The following is a 26,253-nucleotide window of genomic DNA, read 5'->3' as shown; positions in this document are numbered from 1 at the left end:
TGATAAATAAACTTGATTTTGATTTGACCTTAACAGCAGTTTGTTGGTTTGCAAGCTTTCAGGATTGACTTGTTTCCCTGGGACAGGTCTGGACTAAAGCAAAGGCCTCTGCATCCTGAGTCTTCAGAGGGACCTAAACCTCAGTAAATTGCCAGGATCAGTAATTAAGGTTTCAATACAGAAAATTGTGAATATTTGCTATTTTAATGGCATATACTGTTTAGAGAAAAAAATCAGATTTAGTCCTAAAATGTTTCATTTTGCGGTCATCAAATTGCAAACCACTTATGAGATGAGCAAACATTAAACTCTGTGTTCATGCTTTAAACTTTTTTGAAGGTCTTTTATAGCAGTTTAACAAATAGCACTTGTTGCATATATCTCTAAAACATTTTGAGGCCCGAAGAAAAGTTTAAATTAATGCAATAGCTTAAATTATTACCATAGAAGAATTATTTAAAAAGAAAGCTTGGGGCAGAACAAAAGCCAGGAGATCACACTTCCCTCCAGGAACTGTGTTTGACTTCTTTGCTGAGTGATAAAGCTTAATATTCGCCTAATCTTCAAGGTTGTTAGCTCTTGGGCATAGAACAGTTTAGAGCAGCAAATTGTAAAATCCAATGGGGTAGAATTATCATTTTTAAACTTAAAGTATACCAACATGAGCTCCAGTTTTCACATCATGCAGACCTTAAAAGTCCATTTAATTTCGTGGTCTCGTACCTCAGAAAGGAAGGAGTCTGAAATCCTCAATACTAGCTATTAATGCTGGAAGAAGCTTCTATAAATTAATTTACTGTATATAAAAAAATAGATGTCTAAATTGACATAGTCCTGTTAGATTACACAACCAAAATGTCCAGTCAAGGATTTGTATTTAATTTACTTTTACCAAAGAAACTTTACAATCCCCTGTTCTGTCTCACATAATGAGATATTGCAGTACAGGACATTGGCTACACATAATTAATCATCTGGCAAGTCTCGCAAGTTGATTAAATTGATTAATAAAGACACAAGTGTTATTTGCAGGGGGAAAAAAACAAGTCATGAAATATAAAATAGAAATCCTTTGCCGGAGATCTAATAAGTATTTTTGACATTCCATGTAGCTGGACTTATTTACAAGACTGCATTATCAAAAATGACAAGAAATATTTAACATAACATATAATGTTTAAAGATATAAAGATAATAAAGTAAGTCATTCTAAAATGGATTGAGCATCAAAGAAGAAGACAATTTCACTGTGCTTAAGTCTGAGACAAAATACACTATATACAGTATGTAACAGTCATTGATCATATTAGTATTAAAATTACTATTATTTATACCAGCCAGAAATTGCCTTCCATATCTCTGTTTGTGGGACTAAATTCTAATTTAGACTTCTTTTCCTTTGAAAAAAAATGAAATGAAGTGAAAAGATCATATTCAGCCTCATTTTAATGAACAGCAGAATTATTCCATACAGTATGTCTGTATCACTGTCTATAAATAAGTTGCCTTAACTATCCCTGTTATACTTGATCACATATGTTTTAGGCATATGTTATAGTCTGTTGAAAATCTTTAAAGGAACAGAAGTAACTTTCGGACAATTCAGTTGAATAGTGATTAGCATTGTTGCCTCACACATCTTGAGCCCTGGATTAGGAATTATATAGACTTTTTGGTAATTAGTACCTATTGAGTCAAGGATCTGATCTAAAAGTTTCTTGAAAGAAAGCAGGGTATCTATCAGCTTCAACAACAGCTAGGTACCCAACAAAACTTGTTAAAACAGGAAGTGGCTCCTGTTCATGTTTATAATTCACTTCAATATCATTTCCACATAATCTCCGAATCATCGTTCACCATTTCTTGTAAGGAAGTGCACTGTACTCACATTATCGATGGCTTTGAGGATTGTGAATATTTGTATCAGATACCCTCACAATCTTCTCTATTGAAGACTTAAAGGGTTCAATTATCATTTGTATTTATCATAGTTATGGATGCATATGGATTATGGCTACATGCTGCTTTCTTTTAACAACCACATACAACAAGAAAGGGCAAGAGCAGAAGAAAACAGAAAGCATCCCACCTGCATGATCAATCAACTCCTGTGAAAGATCTGAACAAGGAAGCAGACAGATATTCTGGTTATATTTTGTATGTTTATCTTAGAATTATATGGCATTGTATAATTTACAAAAATAATTATTCCACAATGACTTTGCAGATATGGCTGGGATGATGTGTAAAGGTTAATGAATAGTTAAAATACTCAGTGCCCCTCTCTGTTTTCAACAGTGTGAGCAGGCTTTACTAGCTTTGACTTCCAGTGTTCCAGTTGGAAGCATTTGACTTTCAAGTTACTAAATTAATAAAAATAGAAAATAAGAGATACATGTGTGGGTGTGACTAATATGATTCTGACACACAAAACTTCAATAAGTATGTTTTTAGGCAAATGAGGAGGATATTTAAAGACTTTCAGTCTTAATGGTTGAAGTCACACTAAATGAGGCCACAACATTTTAGTGACATTTTAAAGATTAACAAAAGATATCTTGAGTTCTAGCCTATTAAGCAAAAACAAAAAAGTTAGTCGGGAAAGTCACAGGCAGCTGAATAAACTGCTAAGATCTATGTATTAATTTAGTAGTTCATAACAAAGCTCAGTGCTGCTTGCTGGCTTCCAGTACAAAGACATAAAAAGAAAAATGCACATCTGTTTTGCTTTTTTCTATGCTATATACAGTATGCCTCTATAAAGCAGTTTTCCTTTAAAAGAGTCTTTCAGAAGGATTTGCTTATGGAGGAAAGATGTGTTTACAAGTGCTTCTAAGTTTTCTGTAACAACCACAGAAAAAACACAACGGGAAACTCAGCCAGGTCAAAAGTTCATGTTAATACGTGTGAGAGATGACTATTTACATTAGGATGCAGATAAAAAATTCAGGAAGTGATATTTTCTCATTCCCAAATACCATGCTGTTTAGATGAATTAATTGATTCATAAGGCTGGTAAAACCCAAAGCTTAAACTCACAATGGTGTTAAAAGATATACAGTATATACTGCATGTAACCACTTTAACTCATTTTAAGGAAAACTATACATCATTTAGAAAGCTATATTTGAAGTTTTGGCATAATGCATTTGTGAATCATTACTGATAAATATTTCCAAATTAGTTTAAAGGTATAATATTTATTTTGAAGACACCAAAAATAAAGAATATCTTCATGTGAGGCAGAGAGTTACATATAATATTTATGCATTCAGCTGTAATTCATCTTCAGTCCCTGGTTTATTTGTAGTGTATGTTGTATGCCTTAAAAAGTAACCAGGTGATTGTTAAAATAAGATATAGTAATAATTACAGATTACTACATCTCCCTACTGAAGAAGGTATGAGACATGACTAAATGTGCTCGGAAAGTTATTACTAAGCAGTTGCCTGCTTAATGTACACAAACTATTTTCGGAGAATGAGAACCCTTCTTTGGGGATATCAGGGTGTTAGTCAACAAGGGAAACGACTGAATACAGATGAGCAATATCTCTTCTATGTCCTTCTTTTCTTCAGTTGTTGTTTGTGAACAGCCATGTGGGAAGCAAATGCTCTCAATGGATACAGAAATGACCTGTAAAGGCAAACCTTAAAAAAAAATAACATTAGGACAGTGCTGCCACCTGCTGGAAATATATTATTTTTGTATGAGATTAATATTTTGTGAAGGAGGTTAATCCAATTATCCCCCCTATAAGAAAAAAATAAGGAATTAAACATATTTAATATTTTTCAAATATAAGAATGAAAATAAAATATTTTTTTGTTTAATACAAATGACTACAAAAAATGCTGATAATTCTTCTTATGAGTGGTACAAAAGCCAATAAATAACAATCATGCATAATTAAGTATTTTTCTGGGTACAGTAGAGATAATTTGGATAGCTGTTATACAGTATGTTAAAAGAACAGATGAGCTCATTTCTTGCCATAAAGTTTCCATAGCATTCATTTCATATTTGTTAAACTGAACCATTTGCCTATCAAGAAAGCTTGTAGCCATATGAACCAAATACCCTACTTTCAACTGTAATTGCATTGATAACCAAGCTCTATCAAGTATCAAGCCTTTAACCCTAACAGGCATACAAAGATCTGTGATACATACTGTACACTTTCCAGTCCAACTAATGATATCCTGTTGGTGTGTTGGTGTGTTGGTGTGTTGGTAAGCCAACTTATTCATGCTATTTTCGGGCCTATTAACACTATGTTTCCTTTCAACTAGTTCTGTTCTACTGCCACAAACCCTAAAGTTACAGATTGCAGCTGGGATAACTGAACAAATGCCAATGAAGTGCAATCCTATTAACGTGAAAAAACAACACTACATGTATTTGTTCATAAAAGACTTAGAAAACTGGAAAGAACACTTGTTGAAAACTGTTGTATGTGCTTTTAACAGTATTGTTGAAGCAGATTTGTTTATAGTAAGGATAGCAGCAGATCTTACTTACAAAGGGTGAAACAAGAACAGATCATTACAGGACACGACAGACTGTTAACAGAACAATGTATCTCCATTAACAGACCTCTGTAATTAAAGTTAAAAATGTTATAATGAAATTGTTGTAGCTGTCACCTTAAGCACAACAAAATGAAAAATGTGTGTTTCATGGCCATCACAAACTTAGTCTTCCAATGCAGAGGGTAAAAAGATTCTGAACGTCTCCAGAGGAAAACCAGATATACTGTAGCACACACTGTTTTGCTGAATTCAAAGATTAGAATGCCCTATATCTGTATCATCAACCCTGACAACACCAACACCCTATAGACTGAGGCTCCACTCTTTGATAATCTGCAAAATACTCCTAGTGGAATGAGAAGCATGTGAGATATTTACTTCACGACTCATATGGAAATCCATGTCAAACAAGCTCAGAGCCCAGTTCTATAGAAGGCGTTGATGCCTCATATGCCTAAAAACTAAATCCCAGATCTCTTTGTGTTTAGTAATGTGCAATTGGGAAGTTTCATTGCCTCAAGGCGTTTAGAGAAGGAATCAAATCCAAGTAAAAGAGACTAAGAGGTTTTAGGTGGTTTGTCCTGCAGTCATTGAACCATGGAGTAGTAAATGCTTTAATTGCCTTCCATATCATACATAATTGCAGTATCGGATGGTAAAATAAATAAACAGTGACAGAAGATGCAACAAGTTCAGTTTAATATTTAATTATTTAATATGGGAAAATAAAAACAAAAGATCCTTATAAAACTGCATCACAGCTTCTACATTAACTGAAATTTACTTTTAAAGGAGCAATCATTTTTTTGTGATTTCTTGAATTACTGTATTTTGCAAGTATACAATAAGGGGTTTTAATCAGATGGAGATCTATTACCACTTATTATTACCATTGTGGGTTAACACAACTTGACAGTTCTGTTAAGTACCTTTCATAACCAAGCAAAAAAAGAAGCTAATTATTTTCATGTAAATTACTGATTTCAACTAAATTGGTAAATACTGAGATTTTTTAACAAAACAACCGGCAATGAAATTGCTTTAATACAAACTCATTTTGTATGGATTTCTTGATGAATATGAATCATCTGTACTTTTCCAAATGTGGTGACATACCTGTATAATATTAAAATTCACAGATCACTTTACATATACTGATTAACTACAGTGGAGTACAAGAAACAGCCATGATCAAAACCCCTATGGAATATACACATACCATATGTGCAGCATGTGCTGGAGAATACATGTATTTTGTCATGAAAGAAGATACTGTATATTCACAGGTTTTACAGAAACATCACTTTTTAGATCAAGTATTTTACACAGAGTAGAATCTATTAAGTTCTAACAAATGTGCGCTTAACTTCTGCATTTAATCTTTGAACACGTCACAGTGCTGTGCTCTGTTGCTGGCAAAGAAGAGGCAGGACAGGTGGCTTTTAGGATCCCCTGCAGGATTGCTAGAAAAGTCTTCCATTAGCACAGGAAGTCTTGCAGAAGTAGCACAAGGGCACTGTCCTAATAACCTTCCACCTATTTGGTACTGTTGTTCTGTAGTATTTGGCAGCTGTTTTGGAAATGGGGAAACATTGCGAGGATGTTCAGGTTGTTTTTGGCAGACCAAGAAGATGGCAAATTCTACTCATATCCGTGACATGAACAAAGGTCAACTTCAGGAACGTGTGGAATGACTTGCATCTCCTGTGTGAAACAGGCTTCAGCTTCTCATTCTGGCATGGGTTCCAAAACGTGTTTTAAAGGGGATGTAAGATTGAAACAATAATGTGCACGTCTGTGGATCAGAAGCTAGAAAAGTGGAAACTCATCTCACATCTATTACAATAGGGATCAATGAACATTCTTGCTGTTATTAGATGCCATGGGAATTTTATTAGAAATTGCTGCCAAATTGCATTGTCACCATATGTCTAGAAGCAGAGCAAAGCACTGTTTTACATACACAACAGTAACACTGATTAAAAACAATAAAGCACACATCTATGTACATGTTAATTAAAAAAAATAAATACATAGATACAATTGCACCTACAGATCACTCACTCCAAAATTGAAATTACTGGCACTGTGTTACATGCCCATCTAGACATCATACAACTTACAGTATACACAAAGGACTGTCATCTTTCTTGTATCTCATTAGAAGATAAGGATTTCATTTTAAAGGGGTTGAGAAGATGAGAACACCCCAAGCTGTTTAAAAGCTGTCTCTTCTAATCCCACGGAACATAGAAGGAATATTCTGTGTCCTTAGATCAGGCCAGTCCAAATCCAATCCACAAATAATTAACACCTACAAGTTATACACATACCTTTCAGGAGCTCTCCTTCAGACCTAGAAATAGCTTGTATTTATCCTATTAACCAAATATTTAGGACAGTTAGGCAAATGAAGTGAAAAGAAAAATGCTTTAGAGATGGACTAGGACAACCCTTCCCCATTTAGTTGCTCACTTTTCAGTGCCCTGAGTAATAGACTAATAACACTCTGCTATTTCTGTCACACAGAAATGCAGCACCTACTGTAATAATGTGTTATTTGTCCTTTGTAGCCAATGCAGATTTCTGTTTCCTTTTTAGTCCTTGATTCTTCTTTATTTCTCTCTTTATTAACTCTGTAGTCTGACCAAATGGGGCTAAATTACTGTACAATTAATTTAATTTTAATTGCAATCTTTTACCTTTGCCTTTTTCTTGAAGGCATGATATATCCATAAGATAGAAGAAATAAGGAGACTAAAGCAGAGATTTTTATTAGCCTTTGTTTTATTTAAAACCTTGTACTGTATGTAGCATTATTGTCATTTAATAAGCATTTTAATCTTACTTTAATGTTTGCTCATATTCTGTGTTCTGGTACCTATAAATCCAATCAAGAAGGACAGCTAAAATTTAATAAAGTCCTTATCAATTTACACTTTAAACTCTTCTGTTTCTCAACATCAACTGCTGTGAGAGAAGTTCCAAATAAACTTTATTTTATGTTTTGTGGAAATGGCTCTGTGTACTGTATATATTGCAAGGTTTTTCTTTGGTTCTTTCTATAAATCACCTTCGTCTTCCTCCTCACTTCAAAAATACTTATCACAGTTCGGAAGCAAACCTTGGATAGAAGTAATTCAGAGCACATCACTAAAGAATGATGGCTAATTAAGCAACAGTCTTGGAACAGTGGCACTTCTTTTGAGCCAAACAGAAAGTATCCAGCTAACTAGAAATGCAATTATACTGCATATTTTAAAGCAATAGAAATATATTGTTCTGTAAAATATGGACTATAACACTGTAGTATCCCATTGTCTTTCAAGCTGGAGGGCACTGGATATGGAATTGTTTGTAAAAGGAGAAAAGAATGACCAGCTAAGCTTATGTTCGCCTTTAATGCTTATATGGCATATGGCTTTCTTTACAATATCACAGTACCTCATGACACTGCAGCAGTTTGATAAGTCACTTGTTATAGAAGTTAATGACAATAGTCTAAGCAGCTCAGAAGACAAACCTTTTATTTTCCATGATTTTTAAAATGACTATGCTTAAAGGAAAGAATGAAAAACATAAATGAAAACTGGGGTGTAGAATATTATTAATGTCAAACACTTTGTCCACTATAGGGCTTATGCTATGCCTACAATGCTGATTTTACAGTCATTGAAATAACACAAAATACTGAGTTTAGTTGAATAGGAGTTTGGTATTAATTTACAAAAAATATATAGGAACAAAAATTCATGTCTGCTGAAAGTGTAATCTAATTTATCTATACAATAAATCACAAAAGCTAGTTGATATAATTCACTACAACTAGTACAGTGTAGCATACTGTTAAATGGGTCCAAGAGGGACATTCCGAATACAGCTATCGTTTCTGAGGATTTGCTGGTCTACAGAGATCTGCATGGAGTACTGGCACACAGAGAGACATGATGGACCGCTGAATATTCCACAAGTACTTTTTTCTGAATTGTATAATGTTAGCATGCCCAGAGGGGTTGGGCAGCCAGTTGACCTTGGACCCCTAGAGGGTTTTTTCCTCCTTACTGAGGAGTTTTTGGTTCCTCTCCTCCGTTGTCTTCTGGCTTTTTCACTTTCTGTATTGTAACGTCATGTAGTGTCACACAGCTCTGTTAAGTGCCTTGGGGCAACCTTGTTGTGAAAGGCGCTATATACAAATACATTGAATTGAAATCCAAATACTGTTTTTTTTCCAAATATATTACTCCAGGGAATTTCACTGAGTGACACTAACCCCAAACAGTTTTCTTGTAATTGCATTTTTTGTAAAAGAGTATTTTCATGTGGACAATTCAAAAGTTAATAAATACATAATAGTGCTTTGTTATATTAAAGCCTCTCTCATAAGTTCTAATTTTTATTACTTTTTAAAGGAAAAATATGGGTTTAATATTTTAGCAAGTTTTCATATCTAGTGTAGTTTTAGGCATTTTTATTTACTTTTAGGTAAAGATTCAGTATTAAGTATTTGGGCTTTGCATGTCTGGATTCAGTCTTAGCTCATGTTACAAATTACAAACAATTTTATTATTGCATACATTTTAAATTCTATGAACAGATACATCAGAGATTATATGTCATTAAACTGACCTACTTTGAACACTGTAATCAAAGGTCTCTTGAATGTTGTAATGAGGTACACTGGTAGATTAGTGCAATAAAGGAATGCTTCTAATGCGTCTATGAAGAAAGCCAACAAAAAATCGCTTTCAGCAACTCCAAGAGTAGCTATCAGTCAAGACATTCAGTTCATACTTGGGTGTTTACCATATGAAGACCCTGCTGTTACAGTTCTCTTTAATTCTCTTCATGAGCTCGACTGCATATATTTTATGATGATGAACTTGTGTACTTGCGATAGCTAAAATAAGGATTCTGCAAACTGCCAATTCACCTTAGGAGAGCATTATTTTATTAGTGCAAAACACATTCACTCTACTGCATTAAGTTGTCCACTTGTCATTATAGAGGGTAATGAAAGAAGAGAAATGGCTAATGCATATTATTAACATATTATTAAGATTAGATCCTCTCCTTAGCATAATATATATTTACAAACCAAAGTATGATACTTTTAGAAGAAAATGGTCCATCCTAATTAAGCAGACTTTGTTCCAACTTGTTATACATATAATTAGGTTTTAATGCTATTTTCTTAGTATCACAGTGATGCTTTTGTTTGTCACTGATGTTTACATTAGCAAATACACAAACAATTTAAAAAATGCTAATGATTTTTGTCACTTATAGTTGCACACTGAGCGCTTATCTAGCCCAACACTGCTGATTTAATTTATATTTCAAAGAGCTACTGTTTAGAATTACAACTGCCTGTGGTTTCTTCATTGTCCACACGAGGGCAGAATTTGAGTTTGCTAAACCACATGGTGCCCTGAACTGTTTCATCCCATGTCCTGCTAAAACCAAAGGTAAGGTTCATGATTCTCTTGATTCTGAAAGGCATATTTCAGAGTCTGGGAGTCTTAAGTAGCTGCTTAAAACAAATGCAATAACCTTGACATTATTTTCACATCTACATTGACATTTAGTTCACTGTTATTTACAAAACCCCAAAACATCAAACACTATTAATTTCTTATAAGTTTAACATGAGACTGTTATGTTCAGCATAATGATACCTAAAGATTTCTGCATGACATTACCAAAGTGAATACAAGTCTATTCCATATATTAACAATTTTTAGCACTCTATTCAGCAAAAGTTTTCCAAGCACTTTGATCGACACCTCTGCCCACCTACAGTACAGTTACGTGACTAGAAATAAGGCTTTCTGAGAAACTCCCCCATATGAGCTGATTATATTCATTAGTATTTTGTAGGAATTTAATCAAAACTTTATATAATAGTGCTTCTAATTTAATTGGATGACTCCTTGTTGTTTTATATAATATAAAATAGTAGAATACTTAAAAATACTGTATTCTGCTTTTCCTTAGTCTTGAGATTCTAAACATAAAAAGCATAGAATTTCCTAAATTTAGGAACCTTCTACAGCTCTGAAAAAAAATGCTGACAGTGGAAACAATACTGAACAAAAAATCAAGAAAGTGACAATGACAAGGACATCACCATGACCTAAAACCAAATAGAGGGAAAAAAACATTGTGGATTAAAGAGGCATACAGGTCATTGACAGGCAATAGCGGGTAAACCATTTCTAAAACAATAAGTGTCACTTAATAATAAACGCCGTGACTATAAAAAATGAGAATCAATGTAGAATTTTGCGAAGCTCTGTCTGTGATCAGGGCATAGGTTGGACACACCCTGCTTTCTGCAAGGGCTCAGCAAACCCTTGTTAAACATGACACTGCAGTTAAAATGCATTACAAAAAAGTGTGAACCTGACAGGTTTGTGACATCACCATTGATTAAGGTTACACAACACTACAGGTACATCGACATTTAAAATTGTATCTTTCACAGAAAAAAAGGGCTTTTCTTCTTTACCAAGCTCAAAATGGGTGAAAAATAGAGTGGGTAATTATCAAACCTAGGCGGAATAGATACTATAAAAGCACTATAGATAGTGCTATTCATAATACAAACACAAACACTGGCTTTATGGTAAAAAAAATCCCTCATCCAAGACTGGAATAAACTTGTATTCATTTAATATCATATAATATTCTTTCCTGTAATATGATATTTCCATCACTGCTACATGATTAGAAAAAGAAATTGTGTTTTTCATGTTTTGTTGCTTGTTTCAAACACCTTACACAATAACACTCAAGTACAGCGGCACATGTTTGCAATCACTCGTGCACATCACAATCTGCAGAGGATTTGGTTATAAAGGTAACAAAAAAGTAACAAACTTTAAAAAAAAGGAAAAAAAATTAAACACAATAATCATTATGACAAACCACGAGCCGGAAGAGTGACCCAATAACAAAACTTTCCAAAAACCTGGTAACAATGGATTTACATAGGAGATACTTTGAAACTGGCAGACAAAAAATATTTTTGTTACATCAGAAGTGCCATGGTTTCTGTCATTCATATGAACATTAAGTATTGTGCTGCTGGTCAGGCTTTAATGGGCATACTATAAAAAAGCAGATGAATTAAATATCGTGTACCGTATGCAGAAAACGGCACAGTTAGGAGTCAGTTTCTATGCAGGGGACGAGTAAAACTTTCTTTTTAAAGATCTAATACAGCAGACAAACCCCTTTGAACATAATGTTGTGACATTCCAAACCATAAAAAACAGAACATTTTACACCTAACCCAATTTCTCTCCCTGTAGGGATTTCACCAAATAAAGAAAAAAAAATGTTTCAGTTGAAGCACATGTATGTGGACTGTCATTGATATGGGTAATACGTAATTATCTCGAAGTGAAAAGGTGATTTCCATAAAAATAGTGATGGCCACTGCTGCTGAATAATGGAGAACGCAAGCCCAACAAGCAGCTCTCAAGGCAGAGCAAAGGAAGATATGAGGTGTTATTGGTATGCAGCAAGGAAAAAAAAGCACTGTGCTGAGTATCACAATAGGAACATAGCACTGGGATAGTAACTTCATTAAAAAGATTGTGCTTCAAAAAGCACTCTTCCCAGCTACTGCCACTTAGAAGTCTGGTAGCTGAAAAGGAAAACAAAACAAAGCCAACTGCCTAACAGGTATATAAGCTTGCCTGTTTTAGCCAGGTTCTTGGAAGGGTTTGGACACCAAAGCCAACTCGTGGTTTGCATGTTCACCCATGCTGTACCTGTTTGCTTCTCATCACTAGAGTCTACATCTGGTTGTCATAGGCGTAGCTTGGTGTGGCCGAGTACTGTGGCTCTTGTTGGTGAACTGCTGCCTGTGCAGCGCCCATGGCTGCATTTTGAGCTGCCTGCTGCACGTGGGGGTTTTTCCAGGCTCCAGAGGTCCACTCCTCCTGGGCCTTGCTCAGGCTACCTCCACTGCCACGGTAGAAATTGTGCACCTGTGAAGACATCCCCCAGAGAGACATCTAGTTCAGAAGGTGGAGCAGATGTAAGACAAGGCCACAAAAACTCAAAGATTACAGGCAAAGGAGACTAACAGTTCAGTGATTTTCACATTCATCAAATTTTGCCAGGTCTACATGCTAGATTTAAATTAGCAATTTTCACCATCCATTCTTAAGGTATTTTGAATTTAGGATGCAAACAAGTATTTTTTAAATATTCTTTACTGTTTAGCCAAAGACTCAATTAAAAATGCTATTAGACATATCCAGCAATAAACAAACTTTAAACCACATCATTTATGTTTCAATCAGATTGTTTATTTACATTTTGTGATTTTTTGTGTAGTTATGCTGCTTCTAGTAAATAATATATATATATTTTGTAAAATTATGATACTTTTTCGAAAAGACTTAAATGGGAACAGGAACACTGTTTTTGTATTTTGGAGTTAGAAAGCATCAGTATCGATGAGTGCATTTCAAACCGCAATAAAAGTAAAATGTACACAGTAATATGTAAAATCTACAATCTACATCACAATATAGACCAAATTTCCAGGTATGTGCAGCATACCTTGTTCTGCAATTCAGAACAAGGCAACAAAAGTTCCGGTGACCTGTTGTGGCCTTTTTACATTGCAAAGAAACAGGGTTGTAAATATATCTTTTAATCCAATACAAATATCGCATTCAATTTCGAGATGGTTTTGCAGACAAATACTACTTGTTTACTCTGCATGCAGATTGAGTTGGAACATTTCTGCAGTGAAATATCTGCTACTTTTTTGCTTGTCCATCACGTTACATTAGTCATTATGGTGACTAGTGAGAAGGAAGGGCAGCATCATGTCACAGTTCATGGGAACTCGAATGCAAGTGTGCAACAACAGTGCTTTCACAAAGTTTACCATTTTCTGCTTAATTTGAAATGTGTTTAATTTTTCTACAACATCAATTAATTTATTTTTTTGCCAATATTTAATAACTGGTCTGAGAAATTCGGACTGCAGTTCCCTTTTAAGGTTCTTATTGGTTTTACGGTAACCTTTTTTTATAAACTGACAGTCTTGTGAATTCATACCTTAGTAAGAGCAATGAATGAGAGGACTGCAATGCCTGTGAACATGATCGTCGGGATCAGCATGACCACGGCAGAGCCAATGTTAGTGCCAAAGAACGAAATTGTAGCAATCCAACCACTGTTTGGTAGAATAAAAAAACAAAGTTACACATGGGAAGAAAATTATAAAACCTTCCAACGTTCTCACCATGGGGCTAGATCTATTAACTAACACATCACAAGAACAAATGTTAGGGTTAAGAAAATGCAGAGCATCATTTTGCAACAAAGCTTTTATTTTTCTATTTATTATTTAGTTCCTGCATCTTAATTAGTTTACTCTGCACTGTATACATTTTAAAGGCCCATTTAACATCTCATGATGAAGGGGTTGGGGCAGAAGAAATGCTTGGACATCTGTCTTTTTTATAACAGTATGTGTTGTTATTGCTGCACTACCAGTTCAGATGGACATTAAGCTGAACCTTCCCAGCTACATGAATAATAATTACTAATTCTAAATAAAAATCAAGTCAATATTTACCAGCACAACATGTTACAAAATCAAGATATTTTCATTACATTAGAACATTCAGACTGGGTGGTTGACATTTGTCACAAAATAAGATGATATATATGAATTAAACTGCTCTGGATAACCACATATTATCTCATTGTTTTGTGTTCAAAATAATATAAAATGCTTTTGTTCCAGAAATCTGTAATAATCCTCAAAATATTATAATGTGAACTGAAATTACATCTTTGCAGAATGTCAGGCACAATATAGTGTCTGTTTCTGATCACATTTTTTAATGTGCACAATGTGTGTAAACAGAAATACTAATGTACCTGCCTGAAAAGAGTGGCTATTTGTTTAAACAGGTGAGTCATCTTACCACACTCCCCAGCCTGGAATCCCCACTGCCTGGATAATGCTGATCACAACCTGAGCCATGAATGTGAAGAAAAACGCCATGAAATTAAAGGAGCTGTCTGTCCTGCCAAAGAGAAAGGGAGAAAAGTTGTAAAGTTCGTTTTTACTGATTTATGAGCATTGAAGTATTATTTTTTCACTCCAAAAAGACACATTCTATAACTATGTATATTTTGCTTTTCTGAAACAATAAACCTTACCTTAGGAACACTAAGGTAAACATTCAAAATACTATTACTCATCACAATATCAGGACACATTAACTAAGGAAACATGTTTTATAGATGGGCTATACAGACATTATAGTGAGTTGTGTCAACACACATATTCCTAAAGTTAGAAAAAAATATATACATTGTTTCCTTCTCTATGTCCCACTTGTTTTTTTTTAGTTTCCTTTATGTTATTTTATTCATGATATATTCAGATTTATTTTCTTCTTTCTTTGTGGTTTTAAAAATGGATCAAAGTAAAGCACAAATTGAAATGTTTAGGGTCTCCTCCACAAAAAAGAAATGTACACTGCTGTTTCCTGGAAGGGGGAAGAACTGGCTAACGCATTCCATACCGGCCTACCATAAGGACAGAGGATATTTCAGCTTGTGTTTTTCCCTGTGTTTAATGGATCCCTGTATTTGCCCATGAAAACGCCTCAGAAAAAAACTGTGCAATTGGTGTTAAAAATATTTTGTTTTAAAAGACAAACACCAAGAAAGAACTCCTAAATGAAATTAACCATACAGTATGGTCATATGGCAAAATTAAGAATGAGTGCAGAAAAGGTTAGAAAGTGACTTTTAATTTAATGGCCTAAATTAAAAGTACAGCAAATCACTGATTTAGAAGGTTTCCACATGAGGTCTGTAATACTAGAAACCTTGCTAGAAGGTCTTCAGTATAAAAATCTTATTAGATATTGTTCTCAATGATAAGACTTTTTTTATTTTGATGGCTTCCCAAATGTATTGAGTAGGACCTAGTAAGAGCTGTAAAAAAGCAAGACCAAACAATTAATGTGCCGCACCCTGATGTGAATGATCCTAAGCAGAAGTTTTAAAGTCTAAAAGACAGAAATCTTTCTATTTTTTTTACAAAACATCACTTTGGTGAGAACACACTGTGGACAATAATATGATTTGCAACCTACACAACTCCCCATGAGGTGTATGGTGATGTCATTTGCTTGTATGAGTGGTCAATACCATTTTTTATTATAGCTAAATGAGTCAAACATGGACAATCATGCTAATTGTCTGTGTCAAACTAGCAGTGCTGCTATCAGGGAGTAGTGGAGCTGTGCTCGCGGTAAGGGAGCTTGCTGCATGCAAAACACATGACCATATATTTAGTAAATGAAGCCCTCCATGCTTTACTAAGCATTAAGGCATACATGTAAATACAAAAGTCAATGTTGCACTTATATTAGTGGGTTACTACTTAACTAGATCAGGTTTTATTATTTTCTTTCCAAAAAGAGCTGGATGAAATCCCTGGATCAATCAGTAACAATCTTTCATTGAGCTTGATGGGCTGGATGGCCTTCCCTTGTTTATAACCATTCTTATGTTCATATTTTTTAAAAGTTCAGGTGGGTAGCTGCGTCAGCATGTGTACGCTGCAAAGGAACAATAGGTTTATTCCATGCTGAAAAAAAGAAGAAAGAAAACACAACGTTTCGTCCGTGGAATCTTCTTTGGGTGCTCCACGTGTTTTCCAAGGCCGAAACGTTGTGTTTTCTTTCTTCTCTTTTTCAGCATGGAATAAACCTATGACTTTATTTTAGTAAAATTGTTTAGTTATTTTGTCAAACGTTATGTATTTTACAGTGAAATAATGTGTAGATTTAACTTGCTGATATATCGCTTAACAATTGACGGTATCTGTCAACCAACTCAAACTGCACAACACCTCACAGCTTTTCTTTCAAAATAAGAATTTAAAATAAAAATAAGAGTATTCCATGCTGAAAAGAGAAGAAAGAAAACACAACGTTTTGGCGTTGGAGCATTCTTCAGGGGAGAGAAAGACAGGGCAGTAAGCAAAGGTAATGTAGCAGGAGAACAAAAGCTGGGAGAGAGGAGGAGCAGGAGGCGGGAGCAGGGGACAGACAGAGTGGCCAATCAGGAGGTGTGAAGTCAGGATAGGTGAAGAGAGGTGTGAAATGAAACCTACAATGAATAGAGAGAATTTAGAAGAAAATGAGTCTGTCATTGAGAGAAGGGGAAAGGCGTGATCTTAGATGCAGGATAATTTAAGTTTCTGTAGTCTATCTGATGTAGGAGTTAGGAAAACCATCTTTGGGAACACAGACCCCTTCTCTCAATGACAGGCTAATTTTCTTCTAAATTCTCTACATTACCTTTGCTTACTGCCAAGTCTTTCTCACACGTGAAGAGGGTTCCATAGCCGAAACATTGTGTTTCTTTTCTTCTCTTTTCAGTATGGAATAAACTTTTACTTGTTCCTTTACTAGGCTAGTACCATGGTTTCAACATAAAAAATTGTAGCTTTTTTCAAAAAGGTTTTTTAAAATTATTTTTCAAGAACTAGACATCAGGAAATGAAAAAGCATTTTTTAATTAAATTAATCAATGTTAATGAATCTGTTATCCTTTCATGTGACTTGCTACAGGGGTAGTTTTGTTTGCTCATGACCTTATCATCCTCATCATTTTCATGAGCTGCAATACATCTCCTTTTTATATGATGTGATGCAAAATAATATCACACTGTTTAAGTAAAACATTGTAAGATTTGTTTCTTCTTTCTTCAACATGCCTGTCTGGATTAATAACCACTTACTTGAAAGCTTTGTATATTGGCCTGAACCAACACACATAGGAGCAGGGAGTGAAGAGGATGAGCCAAAGAAAAGCCAGTCCAAAGTTAACAGCTCCACCTCCGCCAATCAACCATGCTAGGCAACCAATCAGATTTACAGCTAGAGTGATGCTGTTCACTGCAAACACACAGAGATCACACACAGTTGCACACATAGAGCAAGCACAAAGATGCAATCTTTTCAGCAAAGAGTAGTGAGTGCACTGAGTGTCAATAGTGAAGAAAACCCGAGACTGTTTAGGTGGTGTTTGTTAAGCATTCTAGCTGCCATAACCACAGCAGAAATCTGGTATCATCTTTTTGACAAGTGAAGTTTTTTTTTCAGTAAAAGGTTAAGGGGAAAAATGTTTGATATTGGTCAGTACTAGCATGGGAGACTTCCAACAAAAACCAAGGTGGGAACTCCACTTCAGCTGAGGATTTAAAGTGAATACTCTTATTCTTTGGGATGAATAGTACTACAAAATGCAATAATTCATTATTATTTATTGAACTGAAGAATACTTCATACTACTTATTTAGGTCAACCTCAAAGTACACTCAAAGTTTTAAGCTAAAATTCAACAATGACTTATTAATCAGGTAATAGTGATTTCTTTGTGCGCCCATGGAAGAATATAGTTCTGGACCTGTAACATTACATAAGTGTAACCAACTTGTATCTTTAGAGGACAATTTTAAAGCATATTTTAATGCTTTTTTTAAAGCATAAAAAATCTTGAATTCCACATGGTTTATGTGAGGAACAAAGCTAATTTCCTCTATTCTAAAGAGATAGAACTATAAAAAGAATGGAACATTTTGGACCTGAATGAATTTTACAGCTTATTTTCAAGTGTTGATGGATCTCGTACCTATCTACCGTATTCTCTGGACTGGTGGAATTGCCTGAATAAGTAAAGCAAAATGATGCCACACACCGAAACACAGGTCTAATGTCGGTTAGTACAGTTAGTCACAACAAATTACATCAGCTTTGACCAGAGGGAAAATGTGGCTTAAATAGTTGTATTTTATCCAGAAAAACCTGCTTTTCCTGAATGTTGTGAAGAATGAAAGGGAGAGTAAGTCCTTGATAACCTGTGATGTTACTGTGTAAACATCCTGTTTGCCAGTCAGTTCCTGGATGTTTCAACACAAACAAAAAATAATACCTTCTTTCATTTTAATTTTAGTGGATCTGCAAAAAGAATGGAATTCACTTATTAGAAGACATATGACAAGAAGTCAAACTTTTCTAATTACTTATCAACAGATGTCATGGAACAGCTTAAGCAGTTACTTAAAAAGTCAAATTGTATAATTGCAAATGTTTTTTTTTTCCAGGATCCCTCTTTGTTTTAAAAAATGTTGCAATAATTTGTGTGAAACTACAGTTGTGAATATTGACAAAAACATCATAGCAGACTTATCTGGTGTATACCACTACCATAGTTCATTGTAATTGAATTTGAATGTTAAAATGCTAGAAAATAAAAATGTGAAAAACTCTTACTCCTCAAAAAATTACTTTCATTTGCATGAGAGATGAAGAACAGCACAAGCTCTCTTTTGACTAAAAAGAGCTGCTGAACTGTAGTGGGTGCTGTCTTCCGGATGAGACGTCTCTAGTCAGAAACAAAACACTTAACTGTTTGAATGGTCTATGGTTTAGTTGCAGGTATCTTCTGCTAAATCAATTGTTAAGAAAATGTTCTGCTTGTTTAGAGCAGTTTAAAATTTTATTGTCATCACGTCATGTCATTTACCAAACCGCTTTATACCATATGGTGTGGCGGGAAGCCGGAGCCTAACCGGCGAGCAATGAGCGCAAGGCAGGGTTCACCCTGGACAGGGAGCAAGCCCATCGCAGGGCAAGTGCAAGCCAGTCATACATGGGGACAATTTGGAGGCCACGGTAAAGGCCGAGGGGGGAAATTTGGCCTGGACACCGGGATCACTCCCAACTCTTATCCTGGGGATCTTAAATGACCACTGAGAGTCAGGACCTCTGTTTAACGTCTCACCCGGAAGAGAGCGCCCACTACAGTATAGTGTCCCTGCCTCTATACCGGGGCATTAGGACCCACGCAGACCGCAGGGTGAGTGCCTCCCGCAGGTCCCATTAACACAACTTCCAGCAGCAACCATAGCTTCCCGGGAGGTCTCCCATCCAGGTACTGACCAGGCTCAACCATGCTGAGCTTCAGTGGATAGCCAGTTGAGAGCTGTAGGGTGATATGGCTGCTGGCAAATTTTATTGTTTTGGTATTAATTATTTTAGGTCAATGTAATTAAAATTATTTTTAATGGCATGAGGCAAGATACTTATAAGAACATCTACTATGCAGATTTGGTTAAGGAAAATTAAAGAGACATTTGATAACTAATAATTAAGAACTGAAGAATATTACAAAGCTTCTGTGTATACTAGAAGATACTGCTAGATCTCTTGAAGAAAAATAATATTAATAAAAATAAACATTTTAAATGATATCTACTTCTAAAGGAACATAAATTCTCCTAAATAAATTTAAGATAACTTACAATTAAAATTAGCTTCTTTAGAATCCTTTAATACAGATATTTTAATCCATGATATATGTATATCCTAAATGTTTTCTGAATTGACTACAGGGTACAATTTGAAGAAACTATGAAACCTGCTATTTATTTATAAGCAGAAAGTAACTTCTATGAAATTTTTTGGGAATATTTTCATTTTCCAGGGACTTTTTTAATCCTTGGTTTTAAGTAATGCTATAAGTGTGTTTCTGCAGATGGAACACTTACACATCCAGAGGTGATACAGGCGCTTGGCCATTGTGCGGTGGAGTTCTGGGATCTCATTGAAATCCTGGTAGAAACAAGGCTTCAAGGGAATAAACCCAGGTAAAGGGGGGAAATTGTTGATTTTTTCTAGACGAAATATAAAGAAAAACAGTATTCAAAAACAGTTAAGATGAAAACAATGGAAACACTACAAACACTGGAAGGTGCACCCATGGTTAACTGCTTAGTATTGAGCCCAAAATATCTGCTAGGTTATAATGGATCATCAACAATGAAAACTGGGTCTCCAATGTTCTGTTATACAGTGCATACTGTATGTTGGCACTGTTTTCCACATTACACTTTCCTGAAGATGTTTATTTCATAAACTTCTACTTAGCTTCATTAAAGAACTTTAATGAATATCCCCAATAAATAATAACAATTGCTTTCACTGATATGCTGTAGCTCTTTTCTGGACACTCCACTCAAAGAGCTTTGCAGATAATAGGAACCCCCTCCACCAACACCAATGTGTTACACCCACCTGGATGATGTGACAGCAGCCAAAGTATACCAGTATGCTCACCACACATCGGCTATCAGCGGAGAGGGTAATAGTGTAATGAAGACAATTGGTAAGGACCAGGAAGGAAATTTGGCCATGACACTGGGGTTAACACCCCTACTCTTTTTAAAGAGCACCTTGGGATTTTCCATGACCATGGAGTGTCAGGACCTCAGTTTTATGTCTTATTTTTCTGACCTGTTCTGCTTTAGCAAATTAAAACATAAAACACCAGCCAGTAAATACGCTGTCTATGATTGTCAACATTTTCTTAAGCAAACTATACATGTGCATCAATGTAAAACAGAAGTCAAACATATGTATTTTGCAGTGTTAACCAAAGTGATCAGCTCAATACTTTCAAGAAATGCTTTCAAATCTCAATGAAAAAGAGGCATCTTACCTGCCATGCTGGAAATTGAGTTTTCTTGGTTTATTGATCAGGGTAATCTAAAATCTTCTTTCTCTGAAGTTAGATAAAAATATGAATATTCTCTTTAGTAAACAATAGTAGTCTTGACAAATTACAAAATCAGAGACCTACTGTAATCCATGTACACATTTCTCATATTTTCAAAAAGTAGAACTTATTTACTTCTGGATACACACTGCCTTACTGGAAAAAAAACATTCTGGGACAATGTTCCAGTAAAAGACTAGGAGTATAGAAGGCATCGGTCTAAGAGAACTGCTAGAACACAATTTAGAGTGCTTTGTGATGGAAAAACTATATAAATGCATTCCTTATCATAAAATATTTACAAAATCTGAAAAACTCCTACAGTACATCCTACAAATCCTCCAGCAGAGGATAACAATCACTAGCACTCTATATTATACTAGCAAAGCTCTTTAACTCCTATTACAGCTCAAATGTGCACAGTACTACAAAAATATAAAATGCTAGAAGTAATTTATGGCAGCATTCAGATCACATGAAGAACAAATACAGAATGCAAGTAACAAAATTACTTGAAAGCTGGGACATGTAATAACTCTGCTACCTTGAACTGAGTTAAAAATTCAGTTAGATATCTTTAGACACATATCTACAGTAGGAGCAGAGTATCTACACAGTAGTCATACCAATCCATGGGAACAAAGTCACCCAGGTCACCAGCAGGACGCATATAGCTTGAAGAAATGAAGTTTGCTAAATATAGTGCCTTCTTAAAGGAAGGTTTGTCAGGAATTCTCTAATGCCTCTCTGTGTTAAGGGCAAACAGTTATACTAATTTTTTCTTAGAATAATATTGATGTCATCAGATATATATATTCCATGTGTACACTTTTGTCAAAACACGTTCTGCTACTCAGACGATACATTGCTATTTTTTCATAATCCACTGCTCCATTTTCAGCTCTCTTCTGGAGGACAACACTTAAAAAACTGTTAGGATGTGGATTTGAAATATTTTGCAATAAACCGTTTATACAAAAACATTCTACAACATTAGATATTTACACAAACACCAAAGTAGGTCAAAGATCTTCTTAAGGCAGTTATGTTTATTTGCAACATTAAAAGCTGGCAGGTTTCTACAAGCAATCACATATATGCAAAGGGTGCTATTCAAAATATTTCAGAGAACACTTAGGGCTATGTTTAACAGTCACAGAGATTCAGGCTTCCTTGGATTTCATATCTCAGTTTAAGCAATTCTCTCATCTTTCTCCGGGTACTTACATATTTTACAAGCACACTTTGAGACTTTCACATGACCAAGGCTTGTTTATGGCTCAATCATCAGCAACTGGGCTACATCCCAGATACGTGTTTCACAAATGGGTCTCAGCAAACTCACATTTAAATACATTTGTTGGATAACGGAAACTTAAATCAATGTCTTAACTTTGAAGTTGGAGTTAATAGTGTATACTTCCATGTCCAACAATGTTAGGCTTTATTATATAGATAAATTCAGCAGCAAGGGAGCCCTCTCTGAGCTCACAATTCCATGCGCTTCCATTCCTGTCTGATACAACCATAAGCAATTACCTATATTGTTGAAGAACAACAATGCTACTGGGGTCTTCCCCATTACTGATCACAACTGTGAGAGAGCTAAGGCAGGTTATTTTCATTAAGATCTTTGTACAAACCACAGAAATAAAGTTGGCTATAGTTTACTGCAGATTTTATACCCTTGTCAAATGATAAGACTAAAGTAAATTTTGAAGGCTGCACAATAAATCTTAACATGTTGTTTTTTCACTTTTTTAGTCCAATGTATTGCGTTTTTCACTTACATACACTACAACTGAACTACTGCTTTTAAACATAATCCAAGTGACTGAAAGTTTCTGTAAATGTACAAGGACATTTGTACACAGCAGAAACTTGTTTTCAAATGCTGTGCATGTACTAATCTCACATATTGGCTGTTGTCTATCACCCAGGTGAGTGATACACTTAAGTGGTGGATGAAGTGGATCCTTTAATATACTGTATGTAAAATGGTTTTGGATCCTTTGAAATGTAATGTGCTGTATCAATTAAATTACCCTTACTGAAATTTATATGGATCTATGATACATTGAGTGTACAAACGTTCTGTGTTTTAAAATCTGGATATCTTGCTCATTGCTCAAGGTCAACTGGAGTCTACTGTCATAACTTTAACAAAAAAGATGAGGTTAACAGCACAGCTATAAAACTGTAATAGTATTATTTCTAACATATCACAATTCCAAGAAAAAATAAATGTTTTGTCAAATATTGCACCAACCCACAGAAGACATGTTTTCACTATGGTAACTGGATTTACAGTACTGTCAGGAATGGAGGTTACAGTATACAAAATACAAGATAAAAGCTTTTCATATACTGGTGACCTCTGTTCTGGCAAACACTGTTGCAAAATATGGAACTGCTATCTGCTAACGTTGTCTGTTTGTAGTTGCTGAACAGTATGTATAGTCAGCATGAATTAATTCTGCATATTTTACTTCCTTTTTCCTGAATATAGATAAAAGCTCCACGTAACACTACAGCAACACCCTTCACTACAGCATTATATTATATCTGATAACACGCCTTGAATGTAGGATGTCATTACGTTCTTACAATGTAATTTTTAATATTATATCATACGACTTTGACATTGTGCTAGATTAAGCAATGCATTGTTTTGACACGTAATGCAACTGAGATCTTAATTAAGCATATACATATTTCAAAAACAACACATAAATGATTAGAAAAAATAGACTAGAGTTCAGGGCAATATACTGAAATCAGCTGTCTTTAAGCAGGAGATAAGAATCGTCCGTACCTATATGTTTTTTTTTAAATCCTATGTTGTCATCAAGCCATTTAGAAGAATCTACTGTAAATCGGAGTGTTGAATCACTCGTCTTGTTCGAAATGAGTCGGCCAACAGAGGTTATCTTCTTGCACTATTACACACATCAATTCCTTACTATGATGCTTGACACATTATAGTATACAGTACATCCAACGGTGGAAAAGACAGACGAAATGCCATAAAATGCATGAATGTAACTGACGTTTATTTACGCTGTAAATGAACACGTTTCTCTGTAATTCACCAGCGACTCAAGTGTGTCGGAATGACCTGAAGAACGAGGGCCTTGATTTACTTAGGCTTCCATTGGATGCGTAAAATAATCGCCTTACCTTCTTCTCTGTCCAAACAAGAGTACACAATGCAGTGTTTCTTACTGCATTCTATATTTTTTTCGGATGAAATACGGAAACTCCAACTTATACTGAATAATGTCGGATTTGAATCAATTTGGGGAAACCTTATAGATTTTTTTTTATTGTATTTTTCCTGAGACCGTGGGTGTAAAAATCAAAACCGCTGTCCAGTCGTCCTATCCCGTTCCCCGTCTCCACTGTCACTGCTGCAACGGCCAACAGACAAGCGTGCTCAGTCCTCGCGAGAACTTCCCACTCCGACATCCGTGCAATCGCTCTCCACGGTACTGAAGTGATTGGCGAGATACCGTGTGATGGAAACCTAGGTCACCTTAAGTCATCGAGCTACGCATTTTATCATAATTTAGACGGAATTAACAAAAAAAAAGAATTGGAATTGAATTAAAAATAACACTATACAAGAGTCACGTTTATAGCCTCTTCCCTCTTCTTGGTGTACGATACCTTATGAGTCTAGGGGAATTGCGGGATCACTGTTTTGGTGGGAGGTGCTGTGGAAAGTGTGTTTATGATGAGGGAGATGGGAAGTGTTTTCTGTAAGAATGGATGATTACGGCTTCAGCAACATACGTTATAATAATATTTCGTTGTCCATAGACGACATTTATGTTTCATGTCAGTTTGTTATACCGTTGCATCTTTGTGTTTATTGACTGTACCATGATTTTGTTTCCTCCAGATTATCTTTTTGACTGAAACGCATCAATTCCATGACATAATATACGACACCATAACAATTAGGAAATTCTTATAAAATATACTATTCACGTTGGCTTACCCATGTTTCTCTAGCATTTTCTTACACATACAGAAGTTGAAATGTAAAACATCCAATTCAGGGTCATCAAATGGGCTACGTTATTGGGTTCAAGTAATGTTCACTGCACATTTAATATGGCTGTGACGTGTTATGGTTATGGTACACCTATGAACCTTTTTATAAGATATTTGAAATCACATGTTTCAAAATCTCTTCCAAACGGTTTTCTACCACATACATTGTATATTATTTTAAATTATGCTGTATTTTTTTATTAAAATAAGTAACTATATTATCTCATTACGTTTTGGGGACATTTAAATTAGTACAACGTAAGCTTCTGTTACCACTTTCACTATGAGCGTAGATTTTTTTTTACATAAAACGTTTTCAGTAGTTTTATTCTGTAACTGAATGCATGTCTTTCTCTTTGTAGAATCAGTTCTTATCAAGGAACCTTAAGTGTCCCTTAAGTGCAGACCGAGGCTGTAAATGTTATGGATCGTAGTGTTTCAAATATGCCGATTTATGTTTGAAAACAAATCAAGAAATAATGCTTTTTTCTTTAAATCCGTAAACTGAGAGAACACTTACGGTTTATTCCTAATGAATTTGTCCTGTACTTCAGGACAGCATATTTTTAATTTCATATACTGAGGAGAATTTATATTTCCAAAAATGATCAGGTATACCGAATGCATACACATTTTTAATCAAAGTCCATGTTATCTACGCTAATCCCGAAGGTGTTAGGAGAATTACTAACACATGTACAACTTTGTTAGTGCAGAGGGGAAAAATGCAATAAAGTGCATCTACTACGTTTTCCACACAAGCGTGGAAACCTCCTCCACAACGTCACCCATTCTTTCGGTTCTCAACTTCCGTCAAGTCTCGCGTATACCAATATGTACAGGGGGGTTCTTATCTAACTATTAAGGTTTATTTCCAGATTTGACTAAATCTGTGTAAATAAATTATTTAAACTTGAAATTCAAATATTAAATGGTAATATTTTGATTTCATAAAACATCTCCAAAAGTCAAAAATAAATATCGTTCAATGTCCATCATTGCTCCTCGTTATTGGTTTCTTCGCCGTCATTTTCCGGTTTA

General features: G+C 35.1%; 1 protein-coding gene across 1 annotated transcript; it reads right to left on the bottom strand.

Moving 5' to 3' along the window:
• Positions 1-5,215: 5,215 nt before the first annotated feature.
• Positions 5,216-24,585, bottom strand: LOC102684595 (secretory carrier-associated membrane protein 5B). The gene is made up of 7 exons (XM_015343702.2): positions 24,334-24,585; positions 21,097-21,159; positions 20,147-20,272; positions 17,336-17,492; positions 14,496-14,597; positions 13,618-13,735; positions 5,216-12,530 (listed from the first exon to the last, which is right to left on the bottom strand). Exons 2-7 carry the CDS (start codon positions 21,101-21,103, stop codon positions 12,336-12,338), a joined length of 705 nt encoding a protein of 234 aa, XP_015199188.1. The 5' UTR covers positions 21,104-21,159; positions 24,334-24,585; the 3' UTR covers positions 5,216-12,335.
• Between the last annotated feature and the right edge of the window lie 1,668 nt (positions 24,586-26,253).

The sequence above is a fragment of the Lepisosteus oculatus genome, chromosome 5 (assembly GCF_040954835.1).
Source record: "Lepisosteus oculatus isolate fLepOcu1 chromosome 5, fLepOcu1.hap2, whole genome shotgun sequence".
Lineage (NCBI taxonomy): Eukaryota > Metazoa > Chordata > Actinopteri > Semionotiformes > Lepisosteidae > Lepisosteus > Lepisosteus oculatus.
Note: the sequence above shows the minus strand (reverse complement) of the source record. Positions and strands in the feature narration are given on the sequence as shown.

What these genes read in the sequence shown, in the direction of transcription:
- LOC102684595 (XM_015343702.2), bottom strand. An exon ending in CCTGTATCACCTCTGGATGT is followed by an intron (nt 17,493 to 20,146) that starts GTAAGTGTTCCA and finishes GTGTGTTTGCAG; the next exon opens with TGAACAGCATCACTCTAGCT. An exon ending in CATTCATTGCTCTTACTAAG is followed by an intron (nt 12,531 to 13,617) that starts GTATGAATTCAC and finishes ATGTCTTCACAG; the next exon opens with GTGCACAATTTCTACCGTGG.